This window comes from Sarcophilus harrisii, chromosome 1, assembly GCF_902635505.1.
Source record: "Sarcophilus harrisii chromosome 1, mSarHar1.11, whole genome shotgun sequence".
Taxonomy (NCBI): Eukaryota; Metazoa; Chordata; class Mammalia; order Dasyuromorphia; family Dasyuridae; genus Sarcophilus; species Sarcophilus harrisii.
In genome coordinates, this window is record NC_045426.1 from 74193563 (window position 1) to 74213608 (window position 20046).

Sequence of the window (20046 nt, forward strand, 5' to 3'; positions counted from 1 at the left end):
TAGTTACCCATGTTCACAATCTAGGAGTTATCTTTGACTCGTTTCCTCACCTCCAAAATCCAGTCTTTCAGAGATCTCTCTAGTCCATACCCCTCTCTTGACTCCCACTATGAGCACCCTAATTCAGGTCTTCACCAATTTTTGTCTAGATAATTGCAATAGTCTCTAATTGTTTTCCTCTCTTCAATCTCACTCTTTTCTAAACCATGACCCACAAATTGTGGGTAACTAACAAAGTGTTATCTCTAAAGCACAAATCTGCTTTCAGATTTCATTTCTGTCCTCAAGAAGTTTCATTTGTTCCTATTTCTTCTAGAATAAATAAAAACTCCTTTTTATGTATTTAAATTATTTCATAATCTGATTTTATAATTTATTTTTCCAGACTAACTTCAAACTATTTCCCCCTCATAAACTTCATATTTCTGTTAAAGTGGATTTTTTCCTATTACACCGACAGTATATTCTGCACTTCTCCAGGTTTGAACTATATATGGGACACATCATATACAATATTAATAATGTCTTTCTTGAAAGACATTTTATTTAAAATGCTATCTATGTAAAACATTCTATCAGCAAAATGTTTTACTGATAAAAGGAATATGTCCTAAATATCTACTCATATATTCTTTAAAATTTGAAGGAAATAAGTGACTATTATTCTTTTAATTAGTATTCATGCTTTAAGGATATATATATATATATATTATATATAATATTTCTGTTAAATAACTGACTTGAGATAGAAAATTTAAACCCTGTTTTATTGAGGCAGAGATAGGAAGGAAATTCATTGCATTCCAGAAGCTCATATAACCAAATGATTTTATGAAGTTTTTTTTATTCTAAATATGAAAAAATAACCTGACAAACTAAAATAAGAAGATATACTTAACAAATACAATAATGCAATTGTGATAAGAAAATAAAGTTAACTATAGTATTTCTTTGAACAATATATACATGATGCCAGATTATTGAAGATGGCAATAATACATCATTCTCAACCTTTCTGTACCTCAATTTTCACATCTGTAAAATATAGAAAAATAATAATACTTTTCACAGAGTTATTAGGAAAATTAAATGAAATAACATAAATGTTAGCTACTATTATTATTCCCCATTTAAATGTGTACTTAATTCACTTCTAATTAATATAGGTAATTTTATATTGACTTTTGCTTTAAAGTGACTAGAAACCTATAAGATAAGGAATGAAGGGGGTTGGGGTTTTTTGTTTTGTTATTGCTGTTGCTATAATTTTGTGATTTGGTTTGGTTTGATTATTAAAGAACCAAAAATAAAATAACAAATCAGGAAATCCCAAATACTCTTTTCACTAAGTGATATTTTATGGATTTGACATTCATGTAATTTTACATTTATATTGCTATATCTCACAAAAGATGAAATCAATAGATATTATTTTGCCATATACAGCCTTCTAATCTTTGTTGGGGGGCTTAGAAATTTTTAAAAACTTCAAACGCAAACATGTGAATTCAATGTCATCTAAATATTGATTGTGCCATTAATCATTCAGACGTCTGACTGTACATATCTTGATTTCTCTTTTATAAAAGAGCATTGTCAAGTACCATAGACCCTCTGACCTGGCCTACAGTTAAAATGTCAAGTTGATGAACTGTGTCCTAGAGATTTTCAAGACAAGGTGCCCTTCCATTTAAAAATGGAAAAAAAAAAACCTGAAGGTAACCAATATTCATATAAAATATATCCATAAGCCAATTCTCAACACATCCTTGAAAAATTCAACTCACATTATATAATCTACATTATTATGGTCAATTTTATCTTTGTCTAAATAGCAAATTTAAAGAGGAAAAGAGAAAAGCAACATGATATAGTAAGAAAAGGACTATATTGTTGATATTGACATTTAGAGTCCTGTTCCAGTTTTGCTACTAACTAGCTATCACCACAACTTAGCAAATCACTTCTCTTTGAATCTCAGGAATCCTTTGGTGAATTCTAACTGGTTTTAAGATTATGTGAGATTTTCTTTAAAAGATGATGGATCTCACCTATGGCAGTATTTCCTATAATGATATAGATTGCAACCCATGTAAGACTTTTTATCCTGTCCTGCTTTTGTCAATGTTCTCCATATAAGATCCAACCAATATACTGGAGGCCTTCCTTTAAATCAAGAGCGATTTACTTGATGTCAGTGAACTTGATTTTTTTTATATACACATACACACATATGTATGTATGTTTATATGTATGTATTATATGTATATATTAATAACCTTTTGTCAATATAATGATTTTATTTGCAATTCAATATATGTTTTATTCATGTAAAACATTCTGGGTAGAAGTCCATAGACTCTGCTAGTCTATGACGAAAGGAGTTTATGAATCTTTGCTCTAATATTTTTTAATATTTCAAGGTCATTTCTTAATTATTAAGAAATAGACTAACTTATAATTATTCTCATTCCTTTATTTTATTATTTTTTAAGTCTAACCCTTTTTCAGGTCTTACAGCTATGTTACCTTTTATGTCAATTCTTTATTGATAAGATTGTACGACTATTCACGTCCATCATTAATCTGGCATCATGTATATGTTTACATTATTCTTTGGCAATATGAATCTTGAATTTTTTGAGATTATGATACCCCATGATCCAGTCATGCAATATCTCTGCAAAAACTATATGATTTATGAAACTTAGTCTTAGTTTCAAAAAGTCTGGATTCATTTAAAAAAAAAAAACACAAAATTTCCCAAGTTGAAACCCACTACATTCTCCTCTTCCCTATTTCCAATTTTGCATATACTTATGATTTATACAGTGATCTATCAGCTTTACAGATAGTTCATATAATCAAATATCAACATCTGAACAGTAAACTTTCTTCATCTATTTGGTTTTCAATAGATAAGCAATCTGTATAATTCATTAGACATATTAGACACACATAAATGTAGTCTAAATCACATTATAATAAGGTCCATCTTTCCTTGTTCCCCTTACCACAGAAAGCAAACTTTCTTTCATGAAGATACTTTTCTCTTAGATTACATCTTTGGGGCAAGCACATTTCATTTGACCCACAATCATGTCTTCTTCCAATAGTCACACATCAACACTACCATGGTAGTCTGTTATTATGTTTAAAGAGTCCCATTTAGACCACTTCAGTTGAGTAAAAATGCCCAAACTATGATTTGCAGCTGCAGGAGCAGTGAAGTTAATTGTCAAATCCTCCAAACCCAACTGTAAAGTCGTCAGGAATAATGCAGATGAACATAGAAGAAAGCACGTACTGCAATAACAACTATGTTAACCTTAGATCAATAGAAAAGCTCAAGAAAAAAAAATCAATACCTGTTTGAAAAGACAAAATTGGTCTAGATAGACATTTTGCAGGCTTTTACAAACAATGGAAAGTTTTTGAAAGCTCTGTCTTGGTCCTCAAAAATGCTTATTCAAACTGAACTTATGTTATTGTTTTGATGACAGTTACCTCTCATTTCTGATTAATGTGAAGATGTCTAGAGACTAACCATGTGCTGATGCTTTAAAAACTAAGACTTCCATTTTAGCAGATACTGAGTATGAAAATCAAGTATATAATCACTTTTAAAAAGCTACTGTGAGTATAATAATGTACTGAGCATAATAATGTGGTAAGTTTCAAGGAGATGCACTTTTGAATAAGACCTCAATTCTGAATTTAAGGAACACCTGAATTTAAAGAACCTAAATTAAGGAATTTAAGGAAGAGAACTATTTCAATAATTGAAAGTTGTGTGATTCAAAGAAGAGGTGAGTGACAAGAATAAAGGCTCAGAGGTAAGAGTGTAGAGGATAAACAAGGAAGGAAAAGTGAATCTTATTTGTCTAAAATGTCTAGTATGTGAGAGAAAATGCAAAGGAAAACTGAAATCAGATTATGAAAAACTGTGAATTCAAGGCTATGAAGTTTGAGGAGAGTTTAGGTAAGTGGTGAGGAATCTCTGAAGGTTTTTAAGCAGTTATGTGTCACTTCCATCATAAATACTTCTTCACAATTGGAAGAGATATCGCCCTTCCCAAATTTCTCATAGTAATTTGTCTAGGCTTTTCTTATTAGGCTGTTTGGGATACATTTCAGTTCTTTGTGAACATGGCTTACTTCCATTTTTAGATTGTAACTTCTTCAGAGGCAGAGTGTCCATTCTGGATTGCCATACATAACATACTATGTGCCAAATAAACGTTTATGAATTTGTGGAAATATCACCTTTATTCCACATGTATATGCACATATATATATATACATATACATATGTCATGTATACTTACATGTCTATATACACATACATTTATACCTACTTATATATTCCAGCATTATATGACACATATCCCAACATATGCATATGTACATGCTTAAACATATAGATTAATATGTGTGGTATGTGCAGGTATACACATATAAAATGTTGCAAGATGTTTGAAAATTATTAAATGATCTATGGTAGTTGAAAAGATAAACAAAGATGTTCAGTTCCTATTGGTAACTAAATTTAAAATGAAGTTTCTGGTTGAAAATGTTTCAAGTTCAACTTTTTTCCTTATTTCTGTAGGCTAATCAAGGCATGAATTTTTCAGTTCTATAATTCAGATACTGTTGAAGATTAAGTTTTGTTCCATTTGGATATAAATGGAAGAAGCAATGAAGAAATTGAAGAGATATCTTTACCTAAAGAGGAAAACTCTGAGAAACAAGAAAAGGGTAAAGGGATTCTCTTCTTGGAACTGCCCACATACAGAAAAGATTCCATGGATCAGCTAACATAATGGATTGTCCTCAGTTAATATTGAACTTCTCCATGTCCTATTCTGAATAAGGGACTATCCTATGATCCAATGAGTGCTCTGTTACTAGAAGGGTACAGACAGAAGCTGGTAGAAACAATTTTTGGGGATGCTAGAGAGGGAATTCATGCTTCTAGTAGAGATTTATCTAAATGGCATCTAAGATTACATACAGTTTTGAAAGTCTACAATTAAATGGAAATCCAAGCAAAAATTGTTTACAGAGGAATAATAAAATATTAGAGCTAGAAGTAAAGTCCAAGAATGAAGGCTGGAATTAATGAATCATAAGATCTGGTTTCAAGTGTCATTTCCAATATTTTCTAGCTGTATGAATCTGAATGATCAGTTGAATATCTCTAAGCATAAATGCCTTTATCTCAAAAATGATAATATATAATTTATACATACAAGTAACATAAAGGAAGGATAAAAAACTAGCTTTGAAGCAAGAAAGTCCTGAATTCAAATTCTTCCTTTTATTCATATAGGCTTTGTGAATAAAGTGAATCACTTTGTGAATCACTTAATTCCTCCATTCTCCATTCAACTCCCTAAGACTATAAGTTGCTGGCAGGGTAGCAATCTGAATTGCTAAAGGGAATTTCCTCACTTACAGGTGTCCTATATCAATGAAATCAGATATATAGTGCATATTCTTAATATTTACTTACTTCAAAGGATTTTAATGAGGAAAGCATGATATGTGTAGATATAGAAATGATCCATATTATAGAAATAAGTTGTATAGCATTAATATGATACTTTTGCTCATACTATCTCAAATGATTCTCAGAATAACCATATGAAGTAGGTATTACAGGTTTCAATCCTATCTTATATCCGGGGATGTGGAAAAATTGATATAGTAATTCATTCTTGGTAGAACTGTGAACTGATCCAACTATTTTGGACAGCAATTTGTAATTATGCCCAGAGTTATTAAATTTTTGATATGCCTTTTGACCCAGCAATACTGCTATTAGATCTGTTTCCCAAGATAATTAAGGGAAAACGAAAAGAATATATATGTCCAAAAATATTTCAAGTAACTCTTTTTGTGGTGGCAAAGAACTGGACATTGTGGAAATGCCCATGAATTGGAGAATGATAGAAAAAGTTGTAATATGTGATGGTGATAGAATACTATTATGCTGCACTGATTTATTTTAGAAAAATATGGTTAAATTTATGTGATATAATAAAAAGTAAAATGAGCAGTATCTAGGAAACATTATATTCAGTAACAGCAATATTGTTTTAAGCACATCTTTGAGTGACTAATATCCAAATTAACTACAAATGAACTATGAAGGAAGATTCTATCTACATCCAAAGAAAGAACTGATAAATAGAAGTATATATGGAATAATTTAAGAGATACAGAGGGAGATTTGTGTTTAATGTTAGTCATCTCAAGGGGGAGGGAAAAAGGGGGAAAAAGAAATTTACATAAAATTACTCTATATTTAAAAGGAATAACAAGCAATTCATAATAAATGTACAGTTTCATGTACCATCAAATTTTATCTTTTATACTATATTATGGGGGAAAATAGGCTAAGTGACTTGCCTAGATTCAGCCAGCTAGAAAATGTTATAGTCAGGTTTCTTTTGACTCCATGCCCAGGTATCTCCTTACTATATCAAGCTGACTTCATTAAAGCACTATATAAATGTGAGTTGGTAGCATTTTATACCAAGACCCAGGTAGTTATGAAATGATTTTAGGAAGAGAACTAAGTCTAAGTCTCAGGTTTAAGACTCATAGATCAATAAAATACCACAGATTTAAACATGAAAGGGCCACTAGAGGTCAATTCATTCAATTCTTTCCTTTTATAGAAGAGGAAAGAGTGAGAAAGTTTAAACGGATAGTCATTCTTTTCCCTGGGACTGGAATTCAATCCCTCTGACTCTAATTCCTTAACTCTTTCCACTGTACCCCTGCCTTTTTTGACATGTATTTAGCTTTTTAACAATATGACTTTGGATAAATTATTTCATTTCTCTGGATCTAATTTTCTCTGTCTATAAAATGAAGAACTTATGTTTGACATCTTCTGAAAACATCTTTGAAGAGTTTTAGATAAAGAAAAAAACCTTGGAAGTTATCTATCACCACAAACTAAGAGAAATAACTAATATGCTTGATGTTAGAATAAAAAACTATATGTCACTAATTATGGGCTCTACTGATGGGGCTGGATTTAAATCCAAAACAATAAATTTTAAGGTGGATAGCTGAAAAATCTTTCATTTATATTTTTGGAAAATCTACAGGATAGGTGTAATATAAGGATGAGGGTTAAAGAGCCATTTTTATGCAATTGCCTCTGTGTTTTATGGACAGGAAGTTCAGGATGAGTTAAAAGTTTTATGTGGCAACCAAAAAAGTTAAGGCTGCTTTAAAAAAAAAAAAATCATGGCCTAGAGGTTACTGATGATGATAAAAGTGAAAAAAGGCAGATAGCACAGAGAGAAGGTTGCTGAGGCTGCTCAATACAGATTATAAGATCTTTGTGGGAATTCTGTTACCAAGTAGGCAGATATAAGAGGCATAAAATGTGCCATAAAGGGGCAGAAAATTGCTGACTGTCTGGTCACATTAAAAGAAATCACTGAGCAAGCAAAAGGTAGAATCTAGGAAAGCTATATTCTAGTGAGCCTAGACTGGGAAGAAACCTTTTCCTGAACTAGCCGTGAATTCCTATCCAATACTACATGAAATTACAGTTTCAGACAAATTGATTAAATGTCTGAAGACACTATACAAATGTCACTAGCATTTCTCTATTAAATGGGTGAGTTAGACAAGAAATAAAAGTTGCCAAAGAAGTAAGGCAAGACTTTGCATGCAATATTTTGGCGATTTCATTTGACATTACTTAATACTTTAGAAAACTAGCCTAAAAGAAGACTTCCAGACAACTGAGAAAAGAATGTTGGTTCCATGGTTTGTGGGTACATGGATTAATTGATCTTTTTTTTTATCAAATTATTTTCCTCCAGCTAATTTTAGCTATTCATTCAACAATCTGTTCTCTGCCAGGGGAGTGTGAGTATTCAAAAATATATAAAGAAAATGGGGGGAGTGTAACATAAGTGCTAATGATTGTTTACTTGTGAGAAATAGCAAAATATATCCAGTAAATGGATAATAAGAAAAAGAGGTGGGCCAGTCATGAATTGAAAGTGAGTGATTATAGAGAAATGTTAAATTGGAAAAATATCTAGAGGGAAGATTGAATTTATGAGAGAACTTGAATAAGAATCATGAATATGAACAAAGATTAAAATGTATGAATAGGTTGAAATCTGCACTACTAAATGGAATACCCACTTCAAAAAGAACACAAATTGATTAAAACATTGAAGTTTATGTTTAAGAGAATGAGAGAGAGAGAGAGAGAGAGAGAGAAGATTTACATTACCCTATATACTACTACTAGTATATATACTAGGATAGGATAGTTAAGAAAGAAATAAAAAATGGTAGAATAGACAGAGAGTATATTTTGAATAGGTTATTGATATTAAAGATAGAAATGAAAGGTGGTATAAAGGTAATAGACAAAGGACTGGCCTTAGAAGTATGAAGACCTGGATTCAAATCCTGCCTCTGACATATAACAGACAGCCTGATGCTGTAGTGGATAGAGTACTACCTCTGTAGTCAGTTGGACCTGAGATCAAATGCAACCTCAGATATTTGCTAGCTATGTGGTCTTAGGCATGCTATTTAATCTCTGAATGCCTCAGTTTCCTCATCTGTAAAAGAGAGAATAATAGTTCTCATTCCCAGAGTTCTTATAAAGATAAAATAAAATATTTGCTTAGCACTTTGTGAAATTTAAAGTGCTAAATAAATAACTATTAATTTTATCAGTTTTGTGATTATCGGTAAGTATCTGGACAAATCTAAATTACAGACTAATTTACAGATCCATACCAGTGAAGGGAGGTTTTTTACACAGATATTTCCATTTATCAGAACAAATCTTTCATTTAAAAATTTTGTGAGCCTTCTTCATTTTTCTTTTGTATTTTTCCTTCTATTTTAATATTTAAATACCTTTAGGATAACTTTATTTATTTGAAGCTCAGACCAAGCTTTCTTTTAACTAGTTTAACTATCTATTAATTCTTTTTTTAATGATGTGATAGCGTTCATCATCTTCAATCATCTTCTATAGTACTTTACAAATAAATCAATGTTGGTGTTGTCCTAAGTTGCTAGATGTGATAGTTATAAACTATCACATAGTTTAGATAAAGCTATAAACATAATTAGAAATGGATATATACACATAAATTCAGAGAGAGAGATACAGGGTTGCTCAGTTGCACAGTGGATAAAGTGCTGGTCCAGGAGTCAGGAAGACCTGAGTTCAAATCTAGCCCCAAATACTTATTAGCTGCATGACCCTAGGGAAGTCACTTAATCATATTGATCTCAGTGTCCTCACCTGAAAAAAAAGGAACTGGAAAAAGAAATGATAAATCTCTATAATATCTTTATCAAGAAAACCCCAAAGAGGTCACAAAGAATCAGAACTGACTGAAAAATGACTAAACAATATAGATGATAGAGAAATGGATGGATGGATAGGTAGATGGATACATGGATAAATGCTTCTGTATCCTAAGTAATGATATAGATATGAATATATAGATATGAATATATATTATTGCTGCCTCTAGGCACATCACAAAATTAATTTGGCCAATCCCTTCATCTGCCTCTTCAAGGAGAACCTGTAGGCCATCCTTCTACTTTGCTGCATCTTTCTTCTGAGTTTTTGATTTATTTATAATAAGAATTTTAATATTACATCATGCAATGCCCCAGTAATATATCCATGAAGCCAAAAGGGGGCATATAGAACTGAAGATCAATGGATTCTAGTATGTTTCACGTATTGACATGGCCAAAGAAATCAAGAGACCATTTATGATGATGAGCCTCTTCATACTTAGCCAGACTCCATGCTGGGAAACCAAATTCAAACTGTTGCTAGAATCATAACTGAAGTTTTTCTGGCATGACAGAATCTGTCAGACTCTGCACTGCACTGATATAGACTTTGAGAACTCAAGGCCAACTGTATGCTGCAATAAATTATCAAAGTAGTACTTTGTGAAAGGCTAAAACTATAATTACCATAAAATTACATGAGAAGTCAAGAATAGGAATTTGTGAAAAAGTATAAATGTCAGCAAATATTTAATCCTGAGGGCTAGGCATGCAAATTGAAAATATAGGAAGAAAATAGGAAATGAAATTCATTTGCAAAGAAAATGCATAAGGAAGGAAATGAGCATTTGCAAATTAGGGTTGTTTTGGTTTTGGGTTTTTTTTGTTTTTTTTTTTTTTGGAAAAAGTGAACCAATGTGTGAAAATGAAATAATGTAAATATATACTTCAGGAGTATTTTTTAGGTTCTCCTGGATATTGCATTCAAATCCTTCCTGTGACTTTCTATTTATTAGCTATGAAGCTAATAACCATAAACAAATCAAGTAAACCTCCCTGGTTCTCAGTTTCCTCATTTTAAAGATGAAAACAATAATAACAGCATTACCCACATCACTGATTTGATGTTAGGAAAGTGTTTTATATACAAGGTGTCCAAAAAGTTTTAGAATAATTTTAAGCTATAAAATCTAAAGTTGTTGAAATTTCAGAAGCATAAATACTACATATTTACAAAAAAATTTAAAGCCTATTATTTTTAAAGAAATATTAATATTTCTGCTTTGTTATATGTCACTCTAGTTGATGTTTTTTAACTTTGTAAAAACTTTAATCAGCTGCTGCTCAGTGACTAAAAGGATTGAATTTGTAATCCTAGCTTTAAGAACATCAAAGAATAAGGTTCTGATGCATGCACAATAGTTTTGACATAACCTCTTCTCTAATGGAAATAGAGCAGGTAATTATGGTCACCACTGAAAGAACCTTCTCCACCTAACCACTAGTATGAAAAAGTTTCATCCTGAAATTGTCAAACATGTAATGCATAATGAAAAGGTTTCCTATTTTGTTAACTTCAAAATTATTGTTTTATTTTTCAAAATTCACAAAATAAGCGTAAAAGAAATGTAAATAATTAAACTTTTAATTGATTTTTGTAAATATGTAGCATTAATCATTCTGAAGTTGTTAAAACCTCACTAAAACTTTTGGGACTTGTATAAATTATACTTATGTTAAAATATAAATGTTTTAAGTTTTAAGTACAAGTAAAGATATTTTTCAACTAATAAAACATCTATATTTATACAAGACAACTGTTTTTGATGGAAACAATCCAACAACCTGGAAATCCAGGGGCTCCATCTCTGAGCATCTTCAAGAAGAAAATACAGATATTTATCTAAAGTGATAGAGGCCTTCACTTGACTGAAGATAAAATAGTAGATCTCTTGAGGACTTTTTCACTTCCGTGATTTCAAAGTTAATAAGAATAAACATCTGGTAATAAAGAATTGTTATATAATACATAATTATGATTCAGGAGTTTATATAGACTTTGTATAAATTATACATATATAAGTATATATGTATACTAGAGAAGGCTGTACATATATATACATATATATATATATATATGTACAGCCTTCTCTAGTAGATAATTTTGCAACATTTCTGATGCTAGCAGTTTCACATGGGGGTATTTGTAAATAAATAAAGCTTTACTTTTATTTTTCTCTTTTTTCTTTTTTTAAGCTTCTCTTTTATTACAACTCAAAAAGCAAAGTGCCCACTAACTCTGCCCTGCATTTCTAACAGGTGCCAGGAAGTTGAAACATCTTTAGGAAATGATGCCTACCAGTGATTTCAGAAAGCCAATGATTTATGTCAACTGAAATGTATCAGATCTACAAACAGAGAGCTATTTTGGTATAATCTTCCTACTTGTTATCCACACATCAGAAACTATGACAACTAGTGTCTGACAAATCTCTATTCAAGACCAATATTTTAATGACAGTATTTGCTTCTCTTGGCAGCTGGCCCTGTAAATCCAAATTTACAGAAAATTACAAAACTGTGTGAACACATGTGCAACCAAAGGCAGAGGACTGAAGCTGGTATCCAGATTATTTCTATACTGGAATAACAAAGCACATTTGCAAAAAACACTGAGAATTTTATGCAGGGCTAGGCATTGTTTTATTTTAATATTTTCCTTGATACTAATGTGTTTTATGCCTTTTTCTTTGTATTATAGTCATTTCTATACATGATTCATCTATCTTATTAGACTATAGGCCAGAGATTCTTATCCTTTTTAAAAAATATATCATGGATCCTTTTGGCAGTCTAGAAAATCTCATGAACTCTTTCTCAGAATAATGTTGGGATTTTTTTACCATAATTTAAGCATATGCTCAATTTCAGTTAGAGGTAAGTAAAAAAAATGTAAATTTCTCCATCCAAGTTCACATACCTCTTCAAAGTCCTTGTATTCCAAGTTTAATCCCCGCACTAACCCTTGTGGAGAAAGAAACTATCTACATTCTAAATTAATCTTATTTTTGTGGAAGATACATTTTTATACATGGTTTCTTCAATTCACAACAACTTCAAAGGCAGGTGCTATTACTCTTCTCATTTTATAAATGAGGAGAGTAAGGGAGACAGTTGAATAACTTGGCCAAAATCACAGAAATGTCTGAAGCTAGATTTCAATCCAGGTTTTCCTGACTTCAGGTCTAGTACTCTATGCATTCATCCAACTATTTGCTTTCCACAAAGGAAAGACTATCCAGGAGAAGATGGTAATCATTATTGTCAAATGAAACAGATAGGTTGAGAAGAATGGTGAGTGAGAAAAGATCATAAGACTTGTAAGTAAGATATTATTTGGAACTTTGGGGAAAAAAAAAGTCAAGGATAACATCAGAAAATAACATCAGAAATCAGACTGTAGAGGAGATGAAAAATGGAGGCAGTAATGCTAAACAGACTTTTATATAACATGATAGCTTGAGGAAATGGTAGAATCAAATGCAAATTTTTGCTCATTTTGTAAGGTCCTATAATACTTGGACTTGTGCAAAAGTAATAGAGAAAGAAGTAGGGGAGAGAGAGAGACAGAGAGATAGAAAGAAAGAGAGAGAAAAACAGAGACAGAGAGAGAGAGAGAGAGAGAGAGAGAGAGAGATATGATTGAAGCTGTAATCTGTTAGAGTAAGCCAGAGGAGACAGAATCAAAGACACATGTGAAACAGTGATGGCCTTGATAAAAAAATAAGAGATGGCAAAAGTAGACATTATTAATAATCTGAAATAGCAATTGACTAAATATTCAGAATTTCATATCACTATGTTCCCATCTCTACAAAAATATCTATGGAACTAATCTACACCAAATGTATCAAACATGGAGCTCTTCTGCAGCATTCCTGAGTGCAGCCTGAACCAGATTAAAATATAATTGGTATTGATAAATGATCTAAGTATATGAATAGATAATTTTCAGATAAAGTTAAAGTTCATATGTGTATACATATGAAAAAATGCTCTAAAACACTGTTGATTAGAGAAATGCAAATTAAGACAACTCTGAGGTAACATATCACACCTCTCAGATTGGCTAAAAATGACAGGAAAAGATAATCATAAATGTTGGGGGAGATATGGGAAAACTGGAACGCTAATGCATTGTTGATGGAGTTGTGAAATAATCCATCTGGAGAGCAATTTGGAATAATACTCAAAGAGCTGTCAAATTATGTATACCCTTTGATCAGGCAGTGTCATTACTGGGCCTGTATCCAAAGAGATCATAAAAGAGGAAATAGGACCCACAAGTGCAAAAATGTTTGTATCAGTTCTTTTTGTAGTGACAAAAAATTGGAAATTTATTGGATGTCCATTAGTTGGGGAATGGCTAAATAAACTATGGTATATGGGATTATTATTATTCTATAAGAAACAATTGGCAGGATGATTTCAAAAGACTGGAAAGACTTAAAAGAACTAATGTTAATTAAAGTGAGCAGAGCCAAGAGAACATTATGCATGATAACATCAAAATTATGTGATGATCAAGTGTGATGGATTTGACTCTTCTCAGCTATATGGTGTGCAACAAGATAACTATATAAATTATGTATCCATATATTAGAATTAACATATATTTTAACATAGTTAACATATATTGGACGACCTGCTATCTAGGGGAGGGGCTGGAGGAAAGGAGGGAATAATGTGGAACAGATAGCTTTGCAAGGGTCATCGTTGAAAAATTACCCATGCATGTTTTGTAAATAAAAACATTTAATTTTTAAAAAGCAATGTGGTTATTTAAGACAATTCCGAAACACTTGAGTTGGAAAATGCCATCCACATCCATAAAGAAAACCATGAAGACTGAATGTACATTGAAGTATATAGTATTTTCACTTTTTTTTGTTATTTTTCCCTTGTCTGATTTTTATTGCATAACATGATAAATACGGAGATATGTTTAAAAGGATAGTACATTTTTAACCTATATCAGATTGCTTACTGTCTTAGGGAGGGAGAAGGGAAGAGGAAAAAATTTTGGAACAAAAAAATCTTATAAAAATGAATGCTGCAAACTACATATGTATTTGGAAAAAATAAAATATTATTGAGCAAAAATATATTTCACCCCAAAAAATAAAAATAAAGTAGAACATAGATAATGCTAATATGTTATTTTAAGTCAAAATTCAAGGATACTTATATGCAGTTTAGTGGCTTTAGTTTTTATTTGAGTTTGAGACCACTGATCTACATAATTATTGAAAGCATCTTTTATGAAAGCATGATCAGAGAACAGTAAGCTTCCATGGATAACATATTCAGAAGAAAATATCTTTAAACCTGAGCAACTAATTGAAAGGTACAGACAACAAAAGACATCATTATTTTTCTTACTTGTTGGTCATAAAAACTTCATTTGATTTTGTGGAATAAAATCCACTTATAAGAGTATACCCCACCAAGATATTTCCCATGCATATTAAGAAGATTTCAAAGTTATAGCAAGATAATTTTGTTTCATTACACTTTGATTAGAAATATCAAGTAAGGTAGGAAATGTATCAGACATAAGAAAGTTTTATCAGAGGATAAATCAAAAAGAGAATTTGCTATATACCAAAAGCTAAATAATATGCAATACTATAAGTATACATTTGTAAAGGAATTTGAAGCTAAGGGTTCCATAAGAAGAACTAGATGTGGTCAGACACTACTAGGACAAACAAACAAAGAAAATGTGGAAGGAGTGGGAAGAATGGTTTCATGACAGCAGGACTTAGTCAAAGGACTTCTTACCACAAATATTTCCCGTGACCAAAATTAGAAACATGTGTTTATATAATAGGAGTGGTTAGATGGTGGGCAGAAGAAATTTTAAAGAGATATCTGTGTTTTGAGATGAGCTTTAATGGCAAATAACATGACACCAAGATCAACCAAGCTGGGCTCAAAGCCCCTTGGAATAGGGGATAATAGGAATAGGGCAGGGAAAGACTCAGTTACCAAGAAAAGACCACAATCATAGAAGCATAAATTGACTATGGAAAAGGAAATTACAAGTTAAATTTTCCTTCATGTTATCCACGAAAAATATAAGGTTTAAATGTCTAAAGTCACACATGTAGTAATAGACAAAAACCAAAACTCAAACCTAGAACTTTGACTTCAATTCCAGAGTTATTTCCATTGAACTACATTGAATTAATTTTACATAATCTATTTTCGTCCACATAGTGTTCTATGACTTCAGGATAAAGTTCATCATGTAGCTTCAAGTTAGGCTATTTAAGACAACTTTTTGGTTCAAAAAGAAGAATCACATTACATCCAGAAAGTAGTCAGCTTTGTTATTCATTTGTCAAAAACTCACAATGGTCACTAAGAATAGAGATCCATCCATTTTGAATTACTACCAGTTTGAACGAAAGCATTTCTTCCTTGTGGTATTAATTCAACATCATTCCCTCAGTGCTTGAATTTTACAGAGCCACCAGATGTATAGATCTCAGAATTATAGCTCCCCCCCTCACTTTGTTATATAAAGCACTGGGTTTTCAGTTAGAAGCCATAGGGTCACATCCTATCTTTGCTACTTCCTATTTGTAGTCAAACTAGTCAGCCTTTCTAGCTTCATTTTCTTTATGTGCATATGAAAGCTGGGCTATATGAAACGCAACCAAGGCTATACACATTTTCAACCTCTAAGTGCTATTTAAATGCATGTCATTACTATTTACATATTTTTTAAAAATAGATATCACAGCATGACTTTAGACTCCAAAGAAATGTTTCTAAAGCCTTCATCCAGAAGCTGATCATGCAATATTTCTAGGGTTTTCAAATGATGCAATGTAAAATTCTTTTTAAAAGATTTGATTCTGCAAGATTCCTAGCCCCCTTCTGCAGCTGTTAGCAGTGCAGATATATGATTGAAATATTGCTACCTCAGGTAACCAAGCTCATCAGTATTAAATCACTGATACCATTGTTTCAGTTAGAGATCACAGAATGATTTACAGATAGGAAGCATTTAGAATATTTACTGAGATTGAATGAAAAATTCTCTGAATAAAAGAACAATATTATCTAATGATATTTTGAGCTCATAATTTTTTGATGCAAAAATACAAGATGGATTAGAAATTTAAAATAAATACAGATAGTTAATATTTTTCTTATACCTCCTGTCTCTTTCTTTCTCCATGCAAAGTTCATTTTGTTGCATACAAGGCAGAAGAAATGCCTGACTATAAAAGTACAAATCATGATGGGAAAAGAGATCTCAAATTTGAAGTTGTCAGAGATATCCTAAGGGGTTGCAAAGGGTAATAAAAACAAGAAATGTCAAATACCTCTTCTAAAGTAGTATCTGAAATTCCATAGCCACTTAGATGCAGTTGATGGAGATTTTGATCCAGAGCCTGAAAAAGCCCTTTAAAGCAAGTTTTATCTGTATCCTTTGGAATTACATAAGTCAGTTCATTCCCACCATTTTCTTTAAGAAATGCTTTTGGAATATAGATCTGTATCAGAGATGTAACTCGATCTATGTCCTTGGCATCTTGGATCTGCAGAATGAAAGGCTACAGAGAAGGAGGGAGAATAACAAAGAGAAAAGATATTCATCGATTAGAGTTAGTCATTATACATTCTATCAGAACTAAAATTCACATTAAGCACAATTGAAATAGTCATCTATTAACATATACATCCGCATAGTGTGTGTATTTGTATCAAAAAAAAATCAACTCAGGGCAAAACACCTTCTCCTCACTACCTATTCTGATTCTTTAATTTCTTTTTCTTTTCTTATTGCTAAAGCCAGCATTTCTAGTACAATATTGAATAATAGTGGTTATAATGGGCATCCTTGTTTCACCCCTGATCTTAGTGGGAATGCATCCAGATTCTCTCTATTACAAATAATGCTTGCTGATGGTTTTAAATAAAGCTGCTTATCATTTTAAGAAAAACTCCCTTTATTCCTATGCTCTCTAGTGTTCTTAATAGGAATGGTGCTGTATTTTGTCAAATGCTTTTTCTGCCTTTATTGATATTATCATATGATTTCTGTTTGCTTTGTTATTGATATGATTAATTAAGGTAATAGTTTTCCTGATATTGAATCAGCCCTGCATTAAGACACTTTCATAAATACATAATTTATGTCATCTTTCCCTACCTTGAAGACCATTTAAATTCAATACCAAGATTTGTACAGGACAAAAAATCTACAAGTACCTACAGTTAACCACACTTTTTAAGTTTACTACTTTATTATTGCCACTAAATTCTGAGTATCTAAAACCTGTTTGGCCTTTAATATGAAAAAATAAAACCAGAATTTCTGTTTCAGTTGGTTGGAACCCTGAATTAAACACTTAAACATTGATTTGCTTTTCTATGTCCCTTACCTAGATACAAACACAGCATTAGTCAAAAGAGACGATGGATGGAGAAACAAAATCATCCCCATTATAGTGGAGTGCAAGGAGAAATTGAAAGCCCATGGCCTACTAATTATAAGTCATTAATGTTACTTTCATCTTCTTACTTTCACTGACTTGCAGGTTTTATGAATGATTGTCTATCACTTCAGTTTATCTTATTTCAGAAACTCTCTACATTGGGCTTTCTACCTCCACCATTATAACAAAATTGATTACTAAAAACCAAGCTGTTACCCTTTATTGCTAAATAAAATGATCATCATTCTCTTTAATCATTCTGTTGTATTAAACATTGGTGACCATCACATCCTTGAAACATTCTTTGGACTTTGTGACATAGAAATATATTATTCATCCTCTTAATTTTGTGTCTTTTCTCTTTCTCATTACCATTAGCAAATTTTTATTGAGCATTTACTTTATTAGTTCATCTTCCCATCCACTTAATGTGTAAGTCCTGCAAGACTCCAAATCAAGAGCCATTTATTCTGCTTATACTTTCTCCATAAATGAGTTATACTTCTATGATTTTCACTACCACTTTGAGAGTAAGGACTCTAAAATATGCAACCAAAATCATGATATTGACTTAATTTCCTCTCTCATAATTTCAACTCCCTTCAATATGTTTACAATTACATATCTTTCCATCACTTCAAATTCAAGATGAAAAAACTGAAGCCATCTTCTCTCATAAACTAAACATTTTTTTTCCATATAGCTCATTTCTGTCAATGGCACCTTTATTCATTAAATCACCTATTCTCAAATCTTAGTTTATTTTTAACTCTTCCTGCTCTTTTATTACCTGTGTCAATTATTTAACTATTGTCTCAATTTTTCTTTCAAAACATGTTTTGATTTTAATCTACATATGCTACCACACCACCCTCATACCACAAGCCCTCAACACAATTGGGCTGCTTCTATTTTTCTCTTCAGACAATTATGTCAAACTTGAATTGAAATGAGAACCACTAAAGCATACTTAAGGATCCCTGTGAGCCACATATCCACTTAGAAAATCACATCTGTTTATATGTATGTATAAAGATATACATATGAAAATAAACACATAAAAATCATAAAGGAACTACATTTAAATCTCGTCTGGGCCATACTTGAGAGTATTATGAGTTATATGACCTATGTGTTTGATACATGCCCTGACACATATCTCTGATCTTTTAATATAAGTCTCTGACTTATAGTTTTCTACTGCCAATTCATCCTATAAACCTCACTATACTAATATTTCTAAAACATTGTTTTGTTCATGAGAAAGTATGATGTAATGAAAAAGATCTTGATCTCCCCCCAAAAAAAATATGGTTTTGAACCTTAGCCCATCCATTTACTGCTTATATGATATTAGGTAAGTCACTTCACTTATGGATCTCTGCTCATTAACGATAAAATGATGATCTTGTATTACAGATGATATCTATTATCTCTTATACCTTTCTATGAATCCTCAAAATTCTACTAATTTTAAGACCCACAATCATCATCTTGAAAACAGTGAATGTTGTACCTTTTCTGACAACCTTACAATGTCATGGTGAAACTTAAACAAAATCATATACTAAGTAATAGATGAACATCCATGAGGCAGAATCACTGACCACTGATCAAATCCAGACTGAATCTTGATTTTTTGCCATGGCTCAAAAAGTAAGAATGTAGGTTTTTTACATTTTATGATCAAATTTTACTGCATCTAAAAATACAAAAACATTTCTTCAGTTGTGGGCCATACAAAAACAGACAATGGTGGGATTTGGCCTTTTAAACCCCCCCCCTTTGCTAATCCCTCACATAAAGAATAAAGTGTTGAATTTGGAATAATGAATACTAGGATTTATGTTCCTGAGCATATTATTCATAAACTCTCTATTTCTTGATCAATGAAATGGGAATGAATATAATAACCTAATTTATGGGATTGGGGTGAAAATCAAATAAGATATATCTAAAGTATTCCATAAACCTGAATTAATGGTATTATTCTTTGTATAAATGTATGACCTTGTTTTCTCCTTTTCTGCCTAAAAAGAAGAAGAAAGAGATAGAGCAGAGGGGGCAGTGGGGAGAGAGAGAAATTTTACTCTATATAAACCTATCTCTTGACTATCCCCTATACATCCCATTTTCATCTCTGCTCATCTGTTCTCCCTTCCTAAAATACTAACCTAAATCATAAAATGTGATTTGGAAGCCATCTCGAATA

At 31.6% G+C, this 20046-nt stretch overlaps 1 protein-coding gene across 1 annotated transcript in view; it reads right to left on the reverse strand.

Moving 5' to 3' along the window:
• The window catches only part of ABCA13 (ATP binding cassette subfamily A member 13), a 504928-nt gene that overhangs the window by 240058 nt on the left and 244824 nt on the right, over positions 1-20046 (reverse strand). The window contains exon 41 of the mRNA XM_031957225.1: positions 16719-16949. Within this exon, the coding sequence (XP_031813085.1) occupies positions 16719-16949 (231 nt within the window). The remainder of the gene's footprint in view (positions 1-16718; positions 16950-20046) is intronic.